The 19,112-nt window shown below is 35.8% G+C and overlaps 1 protein-coding gene across 1 annotated transcript in view; it reads right to left on the reverse strand.

Moving 5' to 3' along the window:
- Nucleotides 1–3,403: 3,403 nt before the first annotated feature.
- Nucleotides 3,404–19,112, reverse strand: part of TM7SF2 (transmembrane 7 superfamily member 2) — a 15,927-nt gene continuing 218 nt past the window's right edge. The window contains exons 2-11 of the mRNA XM_060757837.2: nt 16,276–16,382; nt 13,791–13,984; nt 13,644–13,698; nt 11,116–11,310; nt 9,638–9,741; nt 9,116–9,235; nt 8,829–8,997; nt 5,845–5,925; nt 5,624–5,746; nt 3,404–3,941 (exon numbers count right to left, since the gene is read on the reverse strand). Of these exons, the coding sequence (XP_060613820.2) occupies nt 3,781–3,941; nt 5,624–5,746; nt 5,845–5,925; nt 8,829–8,997; nt 9,116–9,235; nt 9,638–9,741; nt 11,116–11,310; nt 13,644–13,698; nt 13,791–13,984; nt 16,276–16,330 (1,257 nt within the window). The 5' untranslated portion in view covers nt 16,331–16,382 and the 3' untranslated portion in view covers nt 3,404–3,780. The remainder of the gene's footprint in view (nt 3,942–5,623; nt 5,747–5,844; nt 5,926–8,828; nt 8,998–9,115; nt 9,236–9,637; nt 9,742–11,115; nt 11,311–13,643; nt 13,699–13,790; nt 13,985–16,275; nt 16,383–19,112) is intronic.

Raw genomic sequence — 19,112 nt, forward strand, 5'->3', positions numbered from 1 at the left:
GTATTGTGTTCCTCACCTTTGTTTGGGTTGAAGGTTTCCATTGGGGACTCCAAGTCCCAGCGTCCCTCATTTTTAGTTGCGTTGAATGGCTTGCATTGCGGTTCCAATTGCCTAATAATCCTCTCCATTGTCTGTCAATCAAGGACCACCAAGGCTCACTTCTAGTTGTGTGGAAGGGCTTCCATTGAGGACAACAAGGCCCAGCAGTCCTCATGTTTGGTTGCATTGAAGCATATGTATGGAGGACTCTGATGCCCAGCATTCTTTGCATTTGGTTGCATTGAAGTGTGTGTATTGTGGTCTCCAAGGCCCAGCGTCCATTGCCTTTCAGGATGTTAAAACTTGTCCTTTGCGGACTCCGAGGCCCATCATTTTTTGCTGCATCTCTTAATGCATCATTCCTTCCATCCTGTCATTCATTTTCGGTGTGCAGTGTTCCCTCACTTATCGCGGGCATTACGATCCAGGGCCACCCGCGAAAAGTGAAAATCCGCAAAGTAGGGACACTATATATGTATATCGTGTTCGGAGGGTGAGGCAGAAGTGAGGAGAGATTTAAATGCACAGCACACCTTTATTCTTTGCTAGCTGTCCCTGGAAACATGGCCAAATATGGGGTCAGTCATGTGTCCCCCTCTAAGAAGGGGGTATTGCAAATATGTCTGAATTTGGGGTCAATCGTGTGCCTCCCTCTAAGAAGAGGGTACTTCAAATATGGCCGAATATGGGGTCGGTCATGTTGCCCCTCCAATAAGAGTGTACCATAAATATGACCGGATACAGGGTCGGTCATGTGCCTCCTCCAAGATGGGGGTACCGCAAATATGGCCTAATATGGGGTCAGTTGTGTCCCCCCTCCAATAAGTGTACCATAAGTATGGCCGGATACAGGGTCGGTCATGTGCCCCCCTCCAAGATGGGGGTACCGCAAAATATGGCCTAATATGGGGTCAGTTGTGTCCCCCCTCCAATAAGTGTACCATAAGTATGGCCGGATACAGGGTCGGTCATGTGCCCCCCTCCAAGATGGGGGTACCGCAAAATATGGCCTAATATGGGGTGAGTTGTGTCCCCCCTCCAATAAGAGTGTACCATAAGTATGGCCGGAAACAGGGTCGGTCATGTGCCCCCCTCTAAAAAGGAGGAACTGCAATTATGTCCAAATATGGAGTTTGTCCTCCCCCCCCCCCCCAATAAGAATGTACCATAAATATGGTCAGATACGTTTTCAGTTATGTGCCCCCCTCTAAGAAGGGGGTACTGCAAATATGTCCGAATATGAGGTCGGTCCTCCCCCCCCCCCCCCCCAATAAGAGTGTACCACAAATATGGCCAGATACACGGTTGGTCATGTGTTCCCCACTAAGGAGGTACCACAAATGTGGCCAAGTACAGAGTCAGTGGTGTGTCCCTCTCCAAGAAGGAAATATTGGAAGTATGGCTAAATATCTAAGAAGGGGGTACTGCAAATATGGTCAAATTTGGAGTCGATCATGTGCCCTTCAGTAAGGGTGTACCATAAATATGGCTGGATACAAGGTCAATCATGTGCCTCCCTCTAAGAAGGGAATACTGCAAATATGGCCGAATATGAGGTCAGAGCTGACCCCCCCCCCCCCCCGATAAGAGAGTGCCACAAATATGGCTGAATTTGGGGTTGTGACGATGTGTAAGATTGTATTCCTTTGGTTATGTGTAGTTTGGATAGTGGTTTAGGGATGGTAAGTATGTAAGATTATGTTTTGTGGAAGTGGCTTGGCGTTAGCTGAGTTGCCATAGCAACAGGGGCGGAGCCAACTGCCTCTTCAGGGGCAGCTGTTTTAAAAAAGAGTGAGTCAGTAAGCCAGCGAGCTACTGAGTGGACTGAATCTTTTGGTGGAGATTCAGAGAATGTGTCTGTAGCCAGTGTGCTATAGGGAAAGACTGAATCTCTTGGTGGAGATTCAGGGAATCAATTGGTGACCAAGTGGTTGCAGAGAAGGACCCGGTACAGGGGGTTGTTGATTCTGAATCAAGAATCAAGGTTTGGCTGGGTTTAAGCCTGTTGTGCCAGCTGTGAAACCTTATGAAGTGTTTGCCTGAGTTTACTTATGAAACCTTTCCAGTGTATCCATCAAGATTTGTGCCTCTTTTGAAGAACAGTTATACATTGTTATACTCCTGTTGAAATAAACTTGTTGCTGTTTTCCTCAAGTCTTGCCTGATACAGTTGCTCCTAAGTTGAACAGCCTGCAATAGTAAAGTCAAGCCAAGAAAGTAAACGCTACACTATCAAGTGAATAAAGCCTTCTGTAATTAACAGTCCCTTTATAAAATAGTTCCTAGGTTGATATTGATCGTTGCCCGGCTTCCCTCATAGATTAGGTGGCAGTGGGTACTTTACCACGCGCACCTTCACAATTGGTGGCATTAAAACGGTCATCGTTTTGGGGTCAGTTGTGTAACCCCCTCTGAGAAGGGGTACAGAAGGGAATATTGCAAATATGGCTGAATATGGGGTCAGTCATGTGGCCATCTCCAAGAAGGAGGTACCCCAAATATGGCCGGATACGGGGTCAATCATGTGGCCATCTCCAAGAAGGAGGTACCCCAAATATGGCCGAACACGGGGTCAGTCATGTGCCCTTCTCCAAGAAGGAGATACCCCAAATATGGCTGAATACGAGGCCGGTCATGTGCCCATTTTCAAGAAGGAGGTACCCCAAATATGGGGTCGGTCATGTGGCCATCTCCAAGAAGGAGGTACCCCAAATATGGCCGAATATGGGGTCAGTCATGTGGCCATCTCCAAGAAGGAGGTACCCCAAATATGGCCGAACACGGGGTCAGTCATGTGCCCTTCTCCAAGAAGGAGATACCCCAAATATGGCTGAATACGAGGCCGGTCATGTGCCCATTTTCAAGAAGGAGGTACCTCAAATATGGGGTCGGTCATGTGGCCATCTCCAAGAAGGAGGTACCCCAAATATGGCCGAATATGGGGTCGGTCATGTGTCCATCTCCAAGAAAGAGGTACCCCAAATATGGCCGAATACGGGGTCAGTCACGTGCCCTTCTCCAAGAAGGAGGTACCCCAAATATGGCCGAATACGAGGTCAGTCATGTGCCCATCTCCAAGAAGGAGGTACCCCAAATATGGCTGAATACGAGGCTGGTCATGTGCCCATCTCCAAGAAGGAGGTACCCCAAATATGACCAAATACGGGGTCAGTAATGTGCCCATCTCCAAGAAGGTGAGGCAGAAGTGAGGAGAGATTTAAAGGCACCGTGCAGGATTACGCCACTTGGTGCAACCATTCATAAACTGGGAGGCAAAAGCCCGCGAAACAGCGAATCCGCGAAAGCGAACCACCGCGAAGTAGTGAGGGAACGTAGTATTGAATTAAGGGTTCGCCAGAGTGACTATTGTATAAATAAGACTTTTTATTAATCGCTTCCCTCTGCGAATCAAGGGGCCAGTCCTTATCGCGGGCCAAAAGGATCTCATGATCGTAAACATAATTGTAGCAAAATCTGTTCCTGGTTGGAAAGTGCTATTTCCTCTTTAATTGTGAGGTCCTGGCTTTGAAAGTCGTCCTTCTACTCCAGAAACTTTGTTTTCGTGGCTGCCACGAGGCTGAATGCATTGAGATATTCTGTTGGAAAACGAGCATAATGTGCTGCCGTAGGAAGTCCCTCCCGCGGAAACAGAGTGTTGGTGGTTGGGCCAACTTTCCTCATGTTGTGATGGTAGAAGCAATGCGGAGATGCCACCGATGAGCCTGGAGCACTGGTGCGCCTTCAGTACACGTAGGGCAGGATGCGGAAGGGGACTTTCCGGCAATACTCCCGCCAGGCCAGGCCGTACTGGCGCAGGCAATGGCGCTCGTCCCGGGCCTCGCGGTGCAGAAGCAGCAGCAAGAAGTAGATAGGGTAGAAGTACGGCAGCGCATGCGTCAGCCCTGAAAACGGACAGAAATTATTATTATTATTAATATTATAAATAATGTGTGGAAGTAGAAGGGGTAGAAGTAGGGCAGCGCGTGTGTCAGCCCTGCAAAGAATTATTATTATTATTATTATCATCATTATTATTATATTGAATGTGTGGAAGTAGAAGAGGTAGAAGTAGGACAGCACATACGTCAGCCCTGCAAATGATGATGATGATGATTTTGATTATTATTATTATTATTATTATTATGGTGAATGTGTGGAAGTAGAAGGGGTAGAAGTAGGGCAGAACATGCATCAGCCCTGCAAACGATTATTATTATTATTATTATTATTATTATTATTATTATATTGAATGTGTGGAAGTAGAAGGGGTAGAAGTAGAGCAGCACGTGCGTCAGCCCTGCAAACTACTACTACTAGTATTATTATTATTATTATTATTATATTGAATGTGTGGAAGTAGAAGAGGTAGAAGTAAAGCAGCATGTGCGTCAGGCCTGCAAACAATTATTATTATTATTATTATTATTATTATTATTATATTGAATTTGTAGAAGTAGAAAAGGTAGAAGTAGGGCAGCACCTGCATCAGCCCTGTAAACAATTATTATTATTATTATTATTATTATTATTATTATTATTATCATTATCATTATTATTATTATATTGAATGTGTGGAAGTAGAAGAGGTAGAAACAGGGCAGCATGTGCATCAGCCCTGCAAACAATTATTATTACTATTAAATTGAATGTGTGGAAGTAGAAGGGGTAGAAGCAGAGCAGCACGTGTGTCAGCCCAGCAAACTATTACTATTATTATTATTATTATTATTATTATTATTATTATTTTGAATCTGGAAGTATATAAGGTAGAATTCCTTGTGTCAGGCCTGCAAGCACAGAGAGGAATCATCATTATTTGTTGTTGTTATTATTATTATTATTATTAGTAGTAGTAGTAGTAGTATATTGAATCGGTAGAAGTAGAAGGGGTAGAAGTAGGGCAGCACATGGGTCTTCCTTGCAAGCAGAGAAAAATTATTATTATTATTATTATTATTATTATTATTATTATTTGCAGCCCAGATCCATCATGCCATATGCCATGGAGCGGCCTTAGTGGCTTATTATTGTTGTTGTTGTTATATTGGTGAGGCCTAGATCCATCATGCCATGGAGGAGCCTTAGTGGCATATCATCATCATCATTATTGTTATTATTACACTCAGATCCATCATGCCATGGAGGTGCATTAGTGGTATGTTGTTGTTGTTGTTGTTGTTGTTGATAATGATGTTGTTACTATTTGGCCCAGACCCATCACGCCATGGAGAAGCCTTGGTGGAATATTATTGTTGTTGTTGTTACTATTTGGCCCAGATCCATTATGCCATGGAGGAGCTTTTGTTTATTATTATTATTATTATTATTATTATTATTATTATCATCATCATCGTTATATTGCTGAAGGCTTTCATGGCTGGAATCATTGGGTTGCTGCAAGTTTTTCGGGCTGTATGGCCATGTTCCGGTTTTTCTGTCCAGATCATCCAGCTCTTTTTTAATAATAATAATAATAATAATAATAATAATAGCAATAATGAGGATGCCAAGGGGGGCTCCTGGGATGGGAAGCATCAGACCCTCCCTCTTTGCCCTTGATTGACCGATTGAGGGGCAGACTGACCGCAGGGGAGTGACCACGCGAGGGCCATGAGGAGGTCCCCCAGGTAGTTGGGGTGGCGGACCAGCCCCCACCAACCGCTGACCAGCAGGCGCCGCCCGGTCGCCGTGGGTATCGTCCGCAGGCCTGCAAGGAAAAGAGAGAGAGAGAAACAAAGCTCAAGGAAGGAGCACCAAAGTGGGGCAAACTGGCTGTGCGGACAATGCGTCAGAAGGGTCACCCACCGGCCACTCGGGGGTCGTTGGGGTTCCGGCGGAAAGTGTTCTTCTGGGAGTTGGCGCCCCGGAAGATGGCGTAGCCCAGGCCTGGCAGGCAAGCAAGGAAACACAAGGTGATGATTAGTATTTGAAACACAACTGTGTGATGTATCAACTATTATTATTATTATTATTATTATTATTATTATTATTATATTTGTACATATTACAATAGATTATTATCATTGTCCAACCACAATAATAATAATGAAGTTATTATTATTATAGGTATTATTATATATTAATACATTTATTGCTAAATATATATTATCATTTATTACTATTATTATCATTATATTAGTACATATTATGATTATTATCATTGTCCAACCACAGCAATAATAATAAAGTTATTATTATTATATTTAGTATTATATATTATATATTATTATATTTATTACTAAATATATATTATCATTAGCAACCCCACTCCCCCGCCGCCGCACACACACACACAACCCCACGCTCCATCACTCCCCCCGCCGCCACACACACACACGCAACCCCACGCTCCATCACTCCCCCCGCCGCCACACACACACACGCAACCCCACGCTCCATCACTCCCCCCACCGCCGCGCACACACACACAACCCCACGCTCCATCACTCCCCCTGCCACCACACACACACACGCAACCCCACTCCCCCCGCCGCCGCACACACACGCAACTCCACGCTCCATCACTCCCCCCACCGCCACACACACGCAACCCCACGCTCCATCACTCCCCCCGCCGCCACACACACGCAACCCCACGCTCCATCACTCCCCCCGCCGCCACACACACACACGCAACCCCACGCTCCATCACTCCCCCCGCCGCCACACACACGCAACCCCACGCTCCATCACTCCCCCCGCCGCCACACACACACACGCAACCCCACGCTCCATCACTCCCCCCACCGCCACACACACGCAACCCCACGCTCCATCACTCCCCCCACCGCCACACACACGCAACCCCACGCTCCATCACTCCCCCCGCCGCCACACACACACACGCAACCCCACGCTCCATCACTCCCCCCGCCGCTGCACACACACACGCAACCCCACGCTCCATCACTCCCCCTGCCACCACACACACACACGCAACCCCACTCCCCCCGCCGCCGCACACACACGCAACTCCACGCTCCATCACTCCCCCCACCGCCACACACACGCAACCCCACGCTCCATCACTCCCCTGCCCCAATCTTACCTCTTTTTACTTCACGTCACCTCCAAACCCCACCCCACCCCTTCCCGCCCTGTCAAAATCCAGGAAAGAAGGGAAGGAAGGAAAGAAGGAAGAAAGAGAAAGGGAGGTAAAGAAAAGGGGGAAGGAAGGAAAGTTAGAGAAAGAAGGAAGAAGAAAAGGAAAGGAAAGATGGAAGGAAAGAAAAGAGAGACAGCAGAAGAGAAAGAAAAAGGGGGAAGGAAGGAAAGAGGTAGAGGAAGAAATGAGAGACAGAGGGAGGGAAAGAAAAAGGGGGAAGGAAGGAAGGAGAGAAGGAAAGGAAAAAAGGAATGAAGGAAGGAAAGAGGGAGTGAAGGAAGGGGGAAGATGTAGAGAAAGAGGGAGGGAAGGAAAGAAGGAAAGAGAGAAGGAAGAAAAGAGACCAGAAGAGAAAGAAAAAGGGGGAAGGAAGGAAGGAAGGAAGGAGAGGAGAAAAAAGGGAATGAAGAAAGGAAAGAGGGAGTGAAGGAAGGGGGAAGATGTAGAGAAAGAGGGAGGGAAGGAAAGTAGGAAAGAGAGAAGAAAAGAGACCAGAAGAGAAAGAAAAAGGGGGAAGGAAGGAAAGTTAGAGAAAGAAGGAAGAAGAAAAGGAAAGGAAAGATGGAAGGAAAGGAAAGAGAGACAGCAGAAGAGAAAGAAAAAGGGGGAAGGAAGGAAAGAGATAGAGAAGGAAGAAATGAGAGACAGAGGGAGGGAAAGAAAAAGGGGGAAGGAAGGAAGGAGAGAAGAAAAGGAAAAAAGGAATGAAGGAAGGAAAGAGGGAGTGAAGGAAGAGCGAAGATGTAGAGAAAGAGGGAGGGAAGGAAAGAGAGAAGGAAGAAAAGAGACCAGAAGAGAAAGAAAAAGGGGGAAGGAAGGAGAGAAGAAAAAAGGGAATGAAGGAAGGAAAGAGGGAGTGAAGGAAGGGGGAAGATGTAGAGAAAGAGGGAGGGAAGGAAAGAAGGAAAGAGAGAAGAAAAGAGACCAGAAGAGAAAGAAAAAGGGGGAAGGAAGGAAAGAGAGAAGGAAGAGGAGAAGGAAAGATGGGAGGGAAGGAAGGAAGGAAGGAGGGAAAGAAGGAGAGAAAGAGGGAAGGTTGGCCACAGCAACGAGTGGCGGGTAAAGGTTGTTATTTCTATTATTATGATGATGCTCTTATTCCTCCTCTGAGACCCTTTGAGGGGGAATGGGAGAGGTGTCAGGTCCCGGAGGCAATGCATGGCATTATTGTTATTGTTATGATGGTGGTGAAATAAAAGGAAATAAAAAGTGAAAGAAGGAAGCAAACAGGGAGGGAAGAAAGGCAAAGGAAGGAAGGGGGAGGGAATGAAGGAAAGAGAGAAGGATGAAACCAAGTAGTGAAAGAAGGAAAGAAAGAAAGAAAGAGAGAAGGAAGAAAGGAGAGAAAGGGGGAAGGAATAGGTAGGTACCTCTCTTTCATAATAGTCCAGATATCGACCTCAACTTTGATAAGTTTTACTATAGGCCACAGCAACGCGTGGCAGGGCACAGCTAGTTATTATTATACATTATATATTATTACATTTATTACTAAAGATATATTATCATTTATTATTATTATTATTATTATTATTATTATTATTATTATTATTATTTTATTAGTACATATTATAATATATTATTATCATTGTCCAACCACAATAATAATAATGAAGTTATTATTATATTTTATTATTATTATTATATTATTATTATTATTATTATTATTTATGTATGATCTCACCGTTAAGGAGGACGATGCCGGCGGCCGCAGGGAGGCTGACCTTATGGGGGTGAGTGACCAGGAAGTGACCCTGGAGGCTGTAGAGGAAGGGCACCCAGGCCAGGTCGCCAAAGGCCAGCATGAAGCCAAAGCCGTCCCGCTGGATGTCCATCGTGGTCAAGACCGCCTCCTGGGGGCCGGAGCAGAGGTTGGTGGATGCCATGGCCCCCTTAAGGAATGGGGCTGTGGCCCCTTTAAGAGGGGGACCCTGCCCTTGGCCCCCTTAAAGGGCCGGTGACACCTTTTACCTCGTGCCACAAAGCGTCCACCACGTACAGCAGCTGGAAGCCGTTGACCAGGACCATGGCCAGCGAGGGGCTGCCACGCAGCTCCGCCTCCTTCATCAGCATTCCCATGTTGATCACCGCCTGCATCGTCACCATAACAATAATAACATCAATAATAATAATAATAATAATAATAATAATAATAATAATTTATTATTATTATTTATATTATAAAATATTCATCATCATAATAGAAACACAAAATCCTAGAGTTTGAAAGGACCCACAAAGGTCATCCAGTCCAAGCACAACAACAACAACAACAACAATAATAATAAGGTCTTTAGGCACTGCACCCAATGTGCCTATCACCACTGGGACCGCCTTGACTGGCTTGTTTTAATATTATCACAAACCCCGATGACATCTAGACATTTGATGATCCAACAATGGCATTGAGTCAAATGCTTTATAATAATAGTAGTAATAATAATAATAATAATAATAATAATAATAATAATAATAATGGGAGCCATGCCTTACCCATCCCAGGAGACCGGGGCGCAGCTCACAAAAGAACTTGAGGTCGAAGGAGCCGATTCGAGGGTTCAGCTCGTGGCCCAGGAAGAAATCATAGATGGGGTTCCCTACAAAGGGGGGGGGGAATAATAATTATTATTATTAGTTTTATTATTATTAAGGTAAAGGTAGTCCCCTGACATGAAGTCCAGTCATGTCTGACTCTGGGACTCTGGTGCTCATCTCCATTTCTAAGCCGAAGAGCCAGCGTTGTCCGTAGACACCTCCAAGGTCATGTGGCCATAGGCATGACTGCATGGAGCGCCCTTACTTTCCCGTCGGAGCGGTACCTATTGATCTACTCACATTTGCATGTTTCCGAACTGCTAGGTTGGCAGAAGCTAGGGCTGACAGCGGAAGCTCACGCCGCTCCCCGGAATCGAACCTGCGACCTTTCGATCAACAAGCTCAGCAGCTCAGCGCTTTAACCCACTGAGCCACCGGGGGCTCCAATAATAATAATAATTATTATTATTATTACATATCTGATTATTATATTGTATATTTGTATTATTATTATTATTATTATTATTATTATTATTATTATATCTTATATGATTGTTATTATTTTATTTTATTTCATCCAGTCCAACCACAACAACAACAATAGTAGTAATAATAACAACAACAATATTAGAATCATAGAGTTCAAAGGGACCCCCTCATCCCATCCAACCATAATAATAATAATAATAATAATAATAATAATAATAATAATAATAGAATCCTTAATTTGGAAGGGAGCCCTAAAGGTCGTCTAGTCCAAAACTAGTAGTAGTAGTAGTAGTAATAATAATAATAATAATAATAATAATAATAATGCATTAATAATAATAGAAGAATCCTAGAGTTGGAAGGGACCCCCAGAGGTCATCCAGTCCAACCACAACAACAATAGCAATAATAATAATAATAACAATAATAATAATAATAATAATGTATTAGTAATAATAATAGGACCCTAGAGTTGGAAGGGGCCCCTAAATGTCATCTAATCCAAACCGAATAATAATAATAATAATAATAATAATAATAATAATAATAATAGAATCCTAGAGTTCAAAGGGACCCCAAAGGCCATCCAGTCCAACCACAACAACAATAGAAATAATAATAATGGAATCCTAGAGTTGGAAGGGGCTCCTAAATGTCATCCAGTCCAAAAACAACAACATTAGTAATAATAATAATAATAATAATAATAATAATAATAATGCATTAGTAATAATAAGAGGATCCAAGAGTTGGAAGGGATCCCCAAAGGTCATCCAGTCCAACCCTGATGATAATAATAATAATAATAATTAATAATAATAATACAATCCTAGACACGGAAGGAAACCCTAAAGGCCACCCAGCCCAGCCCAGCCCCATTCTACCGCCATATATACATAGGGAAGGCACAATGCGATCCCTCCCGGCAGATGTCCGGCCGAACTCACCCGAGTTGCCCCCCGGGGCCAGGGCGTTTTGTGGGGCCACCAAGGCCTTGAGGTAGAGGATGAGGCTGAGGGCAAAGGCCACCAGGGTGGCAGCGAAGGCCAGCTGCAGGAAGTGGTCATAGACGTAGCTGAGGCGCAGCCCCCCCGCAAGCCCCGCCCCCAGCACCACGCCCGTCACCCCCAGCGCATGGCACCCTGGGAAAGGGACACACAAGAGAAGATATAAATACACATCACTAAAATAATATATATTATTAATTTTGTAATAAATTAATAATAATAATTGTGTAATAATATATATTACTACACTATTATTAATATTATTAATTTATTACAAAAATATCTATATATTTATTATACAGATGGAAAATATATATTTCATATTTTAAAAATAAATTATTATAAAATATATATTATTGTACAACTATTACTATTATTGAATAATTATAAAATATTATTATAAAATAGAAGCTATATATTAGTATTATTAAAATTATTATAAAACTTGTATTATTCTACAAATATTATTATTGGATTATAAAAATATTATAAAAATAGAAGCTACATATTATTTAGTGTTATTAAAAATTATTATAAAACATATTATTCTACAATTATTTTTGAATTATAAATATATTATAAAAATAGAAGCTACATATTACTTAGTGTTATTAAAATTATTATCAAACATATTATTCTACAAATATTGAATTACAAAAATAATATAAAAATAGAAGCTACATAGTGTTATTAAAATTATTATAATACATATATTATTGTCCAAATATTGCATTACAAAAATAATATTATAAAAACAAGCTACATATTAGTGTTATTAAAATTATTATAAAACATATATTGTACAAATATTATTATTATTTAATTATAAAAATAATATAAAAATACAAGCTACATATTATGAAGTCTTTTTAAAATAAATTATTACAAAATATATATTATTGTACAATTATTAAAATAAATTATATCAAAAGAAAATAAATATTAAAATAATTATAAAAATACGATATAATATTATGAAAATTACAATAATATTATACAAAGAGAAGCTACATATTAGGTAGTATTATTGAAATAAATTATTATAAAATATATATTATTGTAAAATTATTATTAAAATAAATTATATATATATATCTAAAGAAAACAAATATTAAAATAATTATTAAAAATATATATTATTATGAAAATTAAAATAATATACAAAGAGAAGGTGCATATTATGTAGTGTTATTGAAATAAATTGTTATGAAATATATATTATCATGAAATTATTATTAAAATAAAATTCATATTGATATATCCAAATAAATATAAAATAATTATTAAAATATTACATATTATTATGAAAATTGCAATAATATTATACAAAGAGAAGCTACATATTAGGTAGTGTTATTGAAATAAATTATTACAAAATATATATTATCATAAAATAATTATTAAAATAATTATTAAAAGACTATATAATATTATGAAAATAAAAATAATATACAGAGAAGCTACATATTATGTAGTTATTGAAATAAATTATTATAAAATATATATTATTGTAAAATAATTATTAAAATAATTATAAATATATATCTCAAAAGAAAATAAATGTTAAAATAATTATTAAAATACTATATAATATTATGAAAATAAAAATAATGTTATACAAAGAGAAGCTACATATTATGTATTGAAATACATTATTATAAAATATATATTATCATAAAATTATTATGAAAATAAATTATTATAAATATATATATATATCCAAACAAAATAAATATTAAAATAATTATAAAAATACGATATATTATTATGAAAATAAAAATAATATTATACAAAGAGAAGCTACATATTATGTATTGAAATACATTATTATGAAATGTACATTGTACAATTATTATTAAAATAAATTATTATAAATATATATATATCAATAGAAAATACATATTAAAATAAATTATTATAACAATACTATATATTATGAAAATATAATGTGTATATTATTATTAAAATAAATGATTATAACATATTTATTACTGTACAATTATTATTCAAAAAAGATATTATAAAAACAAGTTGTGATCAAAATAAATTATCATGAAAATAAAATACATGATTATGAAAAATAGAAAGCACATTGTATTGTCGAAGGCTTTCATGTCTGGAATCACTCAGTTCTTGTGGGTTTTTTCGGGCTATATGGCCATGTTCTAGAGGCATTCTCTCCTGACGTTTCGCCTGCATCTATGGCAAGCATCCTTAGACCTCACCTCTGAGGATGCTTGCCATAGATGCAGGCGAAACGTCAGGAGAGAATGCCTCTAGAACATGGCCATATAGCCCGAAAAAACCCACAAGAACTGAGAGAAAGCACATTATTATTTAAACGAATTATACAAATAATATATTATTATTATATTATTGTTATTAATTATTAAATTATTTATTATTATTATTATTAAATTATTATTATTATTATTACTATTATTATAAAATTGTGAAAATGTTTTCACCATTGATGCGGTACTGGAGGCGTGTCTTGTCCCGTAGCGGGGTCCCCTCGGTGACCTGTTTGGAACAAGGGCATCATTCAGTGGGTTGCATTCTTTTTGTGTAGGGTTGTGGTTGTCTTGTTGTTGTTGTTGTTGTTTGTTGTTTACCTTTCCGAGGGGGGCCTGGGCGAGGAGGGCCTGTGCAGCGATCCAGGCCAGGACCAGGCCGAGGTCGGTGGGGTCCCAGAGGGAGCGGAAAGTCGGGAAAGGGGGCAAGGACAGCAAGGAAGCCCCCGCCGTCCGGCTGACCAGCAGCAGGTAGAAGGTCGAGGCGGGCAGCAGGAGGGTCAAGCACGCCGCCCCTTTAAGGAGGAGGAGGAGGAGAGAAATAATCATCATCATAATCAATAAAATAGTAATAATAATAGATACAATAATAATAATAATTCATCATAGATACAATATATTATCATTATTTCAATTGATTATTATATCATTTGATAACAATAACAGTAATAATAATAATAATAATAATAATAATAATGGATAATAGGTAGATAAAATAATATATAATGATAACGGTAATAATAGATAATATAATAATAGATAGGTAATAGATAAAATAATAGAGATAATATATTATCATATCAATACAATAATAATAATAATAATAATTCATCATAATAGATACAATAATAATAGATACAATATATTATCATTATATCAATTGATTAATATAATAATAGATAGATAATAAAATAATAGAGTTAATATTATATCAATTGATAACAATAATAGTAATAATAATGGATAATAGGTAGATAAAATAATATATAATGATAACGGTAATAATAGATAATATAATAATAGATAATAGATAAAATAATAGAGATATTATATTATCATATCAATACAATAATAATAATAATAATAATTCATCATAATAGATACAATAATAATAATAGATACAATATATTATCATTATATCAATTGATTAATATAATAATAGATATATAATAAAATAATAGAGTTAATATTATATCAATTGATAACAATAATAGTAATAATAATGGATAATAGGTAGATAAAATAATATATAATGATAATGGTAATAATAGATAATATAATAATAGATAGATAATAGATAAAATAATAGAGATAATGTATTATCATATCAATACAATAATAATAATTCATCATAATAGATACAATAATAATAATAATAATTCATCATAATAGATACAATATATTATAATATCAATTGATTAATATAATAATAGATAGATAATAAAATAATAGAGTTAATATTATATCAATTGATAACAATAATAGTAATAATAATGGATAATAGGTAGATAAAATAATATATAATGATAACGGTAATAATAGATAATATAATAATAGATAGATAATAGATAAAATAATAGAGATAATATATCATATCAATTGATAACAGTAATAATAATAATGGAGAATAGCTAGATAAAATAATAATAATATATGAGAATAATGGTAATGATGGATATTATAATAATAGATAGATAAGAGATAAAATAATAGAGATAATATATTATCATATCAATTGATAACAATAATAATAATGGAGAATAGGTAGATAAAATAATAATATATATAATAATACATAAGAATAATGGTAATGATGGATAATATTATAATAAAAGAAAATAATAGAGATAATATATTATTATATCAATTGATAACAATAATAATAATGGAGAATAGGTAGATAAAATAATAATAATAATATAAGAACAATGGTAATGATGGATAATATTATAATAATAGATAATAGATAAAATAAGAGATAATATAGATATTATAGGCATAACTATTATATCAATTAATAATAATAATAATAATAATAATGGATAATAGGTAGATAAAATAATAAGAATAATGGTAATGATGGATAATATAATAATAGATAATAGATAAAATAATAGAGATAATATAGATATAGGTATGAGTATTATATCAATTGATAATAATAATAATAATAATAATAATAATAATAATAATGGATAATAGGTAGTTAAAATAATAATAATATATAAGAATAATGGTAATGATGGATAATATTGTAATAATAGATAAAATAACAGATAATATTATTTTATTATTTTATCTACCTAACTATTATCCATTATTATTACTATTAATGTTATCAATTGATATAATATGTTATATCTATTATATCTATATTATAATATAGATATTATAGATATAACAATTATATCAATTGATAACAATAATAGTAATAATAATGGATAATAGATAGGTAGATAAAATAATAATGGTAATGATAATTCTATAAAAATAATAGATAATAGATAAAATAATATATATATAATAGATATAATTATATAATTAATAGAGATGATGATGATGATAATAATAAACAATAGATATAATAATAATGCAGAAAAATATAATAGTAATTGTAGAAGAGGGTTGGACTGGGTGGCCTCTGGGGGACTCCTTCAGCTGTGAATAATAATAATAATAATAATAATAATAATGGATAATAGATAGGTAGGTGGCCAATTGCAAGAGTCACACAGGAGACAGGCTGGCCATCTGTTGGGAGGGATCGGATGGTGTCGTGACTGCCAGAGTACGGGTCTAGGCTCACCCCAAGTGCCCCCAAATTCCAGTTCAGTGGTCCGGGGGACTCTCGGCGCCTCCATCGCCTCGTCCTTTCTGTTCTTTCCGTGCCTCGGTTTCCCCAAAGAAGCAAGGCTGTAGGAGGAGATATGCAAACCTGTTAATTAATCCCATTAAGGCTTCACAACAGGAGGCTCGTCTGGGTGTTGTTATGCCGTCTAGGAATTAGGAGAGGCAGGTGTCGCCTTGTTTTGGAGCCATGAATCACCCGCAGAACACGAACATCAAGTTCTGGCACCACTTCTAAGGGCTTCCAAGGGATGATGGAAGTTGTAGTTGCACAAGGGCTAGTAGGGACACCCCCAACTACAGTTCCCATGAGTCTCAGCACTCCTTTCATGCTGGGTATTATTATTGTTATTATCCCTTAACGGAGAGTCCATAGCATTGAACCAGACATCCCAGTGTTCTTTCCCTCTCCATTGGTGCAGAATGTGCATGATCCCACCCACTGCCTCTTCCATAACCTTCATGCTGGGTTGTATTATTATTATTATTATTATTATTATCCCTTAACTGAGAGTCCATATCATTGAACCAGATATCCCACTGTTCTTTCCCTCTCCATTGGTGCAGAATTTGCATGTTCCCACCCACTGCCTCTTCCATAAACTTCATGCTGGGTTGTATTATTATTATTGTTATTATCCCTTAACGGACAGTCCATATCATCGAACCAGACATCCCAGTGTTCTTTCCCTCTCCATTGGTGAAGAATTTGCATGATCCCACCCACTGCCTCTTCCATAACCTTCATGCTGGGCAGTATTATTACTATTACTATCATTATTATTATTATTATTATTATTTATCCCTTAACGGAGAGTCCATAGCATTGAGCTACAGACACCCCAGTGTTCTTAACTCTCTCCACTGGTGTGGAGTTTGCATGATCCCGCCCACTGCCTCTTCCATAACCTTCATGCTGGATTGTATTATTATTATTATTATTATTATTATTATTATTATTATTATTATCCCTTAACGGAGAGTCCATAGCATTGAGCCACAGACACCCCAGTGTTCCTGACTCTCTCCACTGGTGCTGAATTTGCATGATCCCACCCACTATCATAATCTTTATGCTGGTTGTATTATTATTATTATTATTATTATTATTATTATTATCGCTTAACAGAGAGTCCATAGCATTGAGCCACAGACACCCCAGTGTTCCTGACTCTCTCCATTGGTGTGGAATTTGCATGATCCCAACCACTATCATAATCTTTATGCTGGTTGTATTATTATTATTATTATTATTATTATTATTATTATTATTATTATTTATCCCTTAACGGAGAGTCCATAGCATTGAGCCACAGACACCCCAGTGTTCCTGACTCTCTCCATTGGTTTGGAATTTGCATGATCCCACCCACTATCATAATCTTTATGCTGGTTGTATTATTATTATTATTATTATTATTATTATTATTATTATTATTATCGCTTAACAGAGAGTCCATAGCATTGAGCCACAGACACCCCAGTGTTCCTGACTCTCTCCACTGGTGCTGAATTTGCATGATCCCACCCACTATCATAATCTTTATGCTGGTTGTATTATTATTATTATTATTATTATTATTATTATTATTATTATTATCGCTTAACAGAGAGTCCATAGCATTGAGCCACAGACACCCCAGTGTTCCTGACTCTCTCCATTGGTGCTGAATTTGCATGATCCCACCCACAGCCTCTTCCATAACCCTTTCCTACTCTTTTCACAACAATAATAACATGATAATAATAAACTGTATAATATGTAATATAATACTATTTATTAAAAAGTACAATATAATAATATAATAAATAGTATAATATAATAATATATAATATCACAACACTATTTATAATAATATAATAATATATAGTATAAAATCATACTATATAATATAATAATACTATCTAAAAATAGTATAATGTAGTAATATGATAATAATAAATAATATATAATATAATGGGACTAAAAATACTATATAATATAATACTATTTAAAAATAGTATAATATATTATATCACTATAATAATATATTTAATATAAAATACTATTTGTATAATATAATATAATAATAAATAGTATAAAATATTATATAATATAATAATACTATTTAAAAACAGTATAATTATATCATTATAATAATATATAATATAATACTATTTGTATAATATAATTATATCATTATAATAATATATAATATAATACTATTTGTATAATTATATCATTATAATAATATATAATATAATACTATTTGTATAATATAATTATATCATTATAATAATATATAATATAATACTATTTGTATAATATAATATGATAATAATAAATAGTATAAAATCATACTATATAATATAATAATACTATTTAAAAAGAGTATAATATAGTAATATCATGATAATAATAAATAATATATAATATAGGACAATTTAGTGAAAAGAGTATTAATATAATATGATAATGATGCAATCACACAATATAAAAATAATAGTTATGATAATGACGCTGGCGATATATTGAAAATAAACAATATTAAAATGATAATATAATTATATAATATAAAATAATAGTTATAATTTTATTTTATATTATTATGATTATATTATATAATATATTATATTATATATTTTATTTTATATTATTATGATTATATTATATAATATATTATATTATATATTTTATTTTATATTATTATGATTATATTATATTATATATTTTATTTTATATTATTATGATTATATTATATTATATATTTTATTTTATATTATTATGATTATATTATATTACATTATATATTTCAT

Source organism: Anolis sagrei, chromosome 12 (genome assembly GCF_037176765.1).
Source record: "Anolis sagrei isolate rAnoSag1 chromosome 12, rAnoSag1.mat, whole genome shotgun sequence".
NCBI classification, from domain to species: Eukaryota; Metazoa; Chordata; class Lepidosauria; order Squamata; family Dactyloidae; genus Anolis; species Anolis sagrei.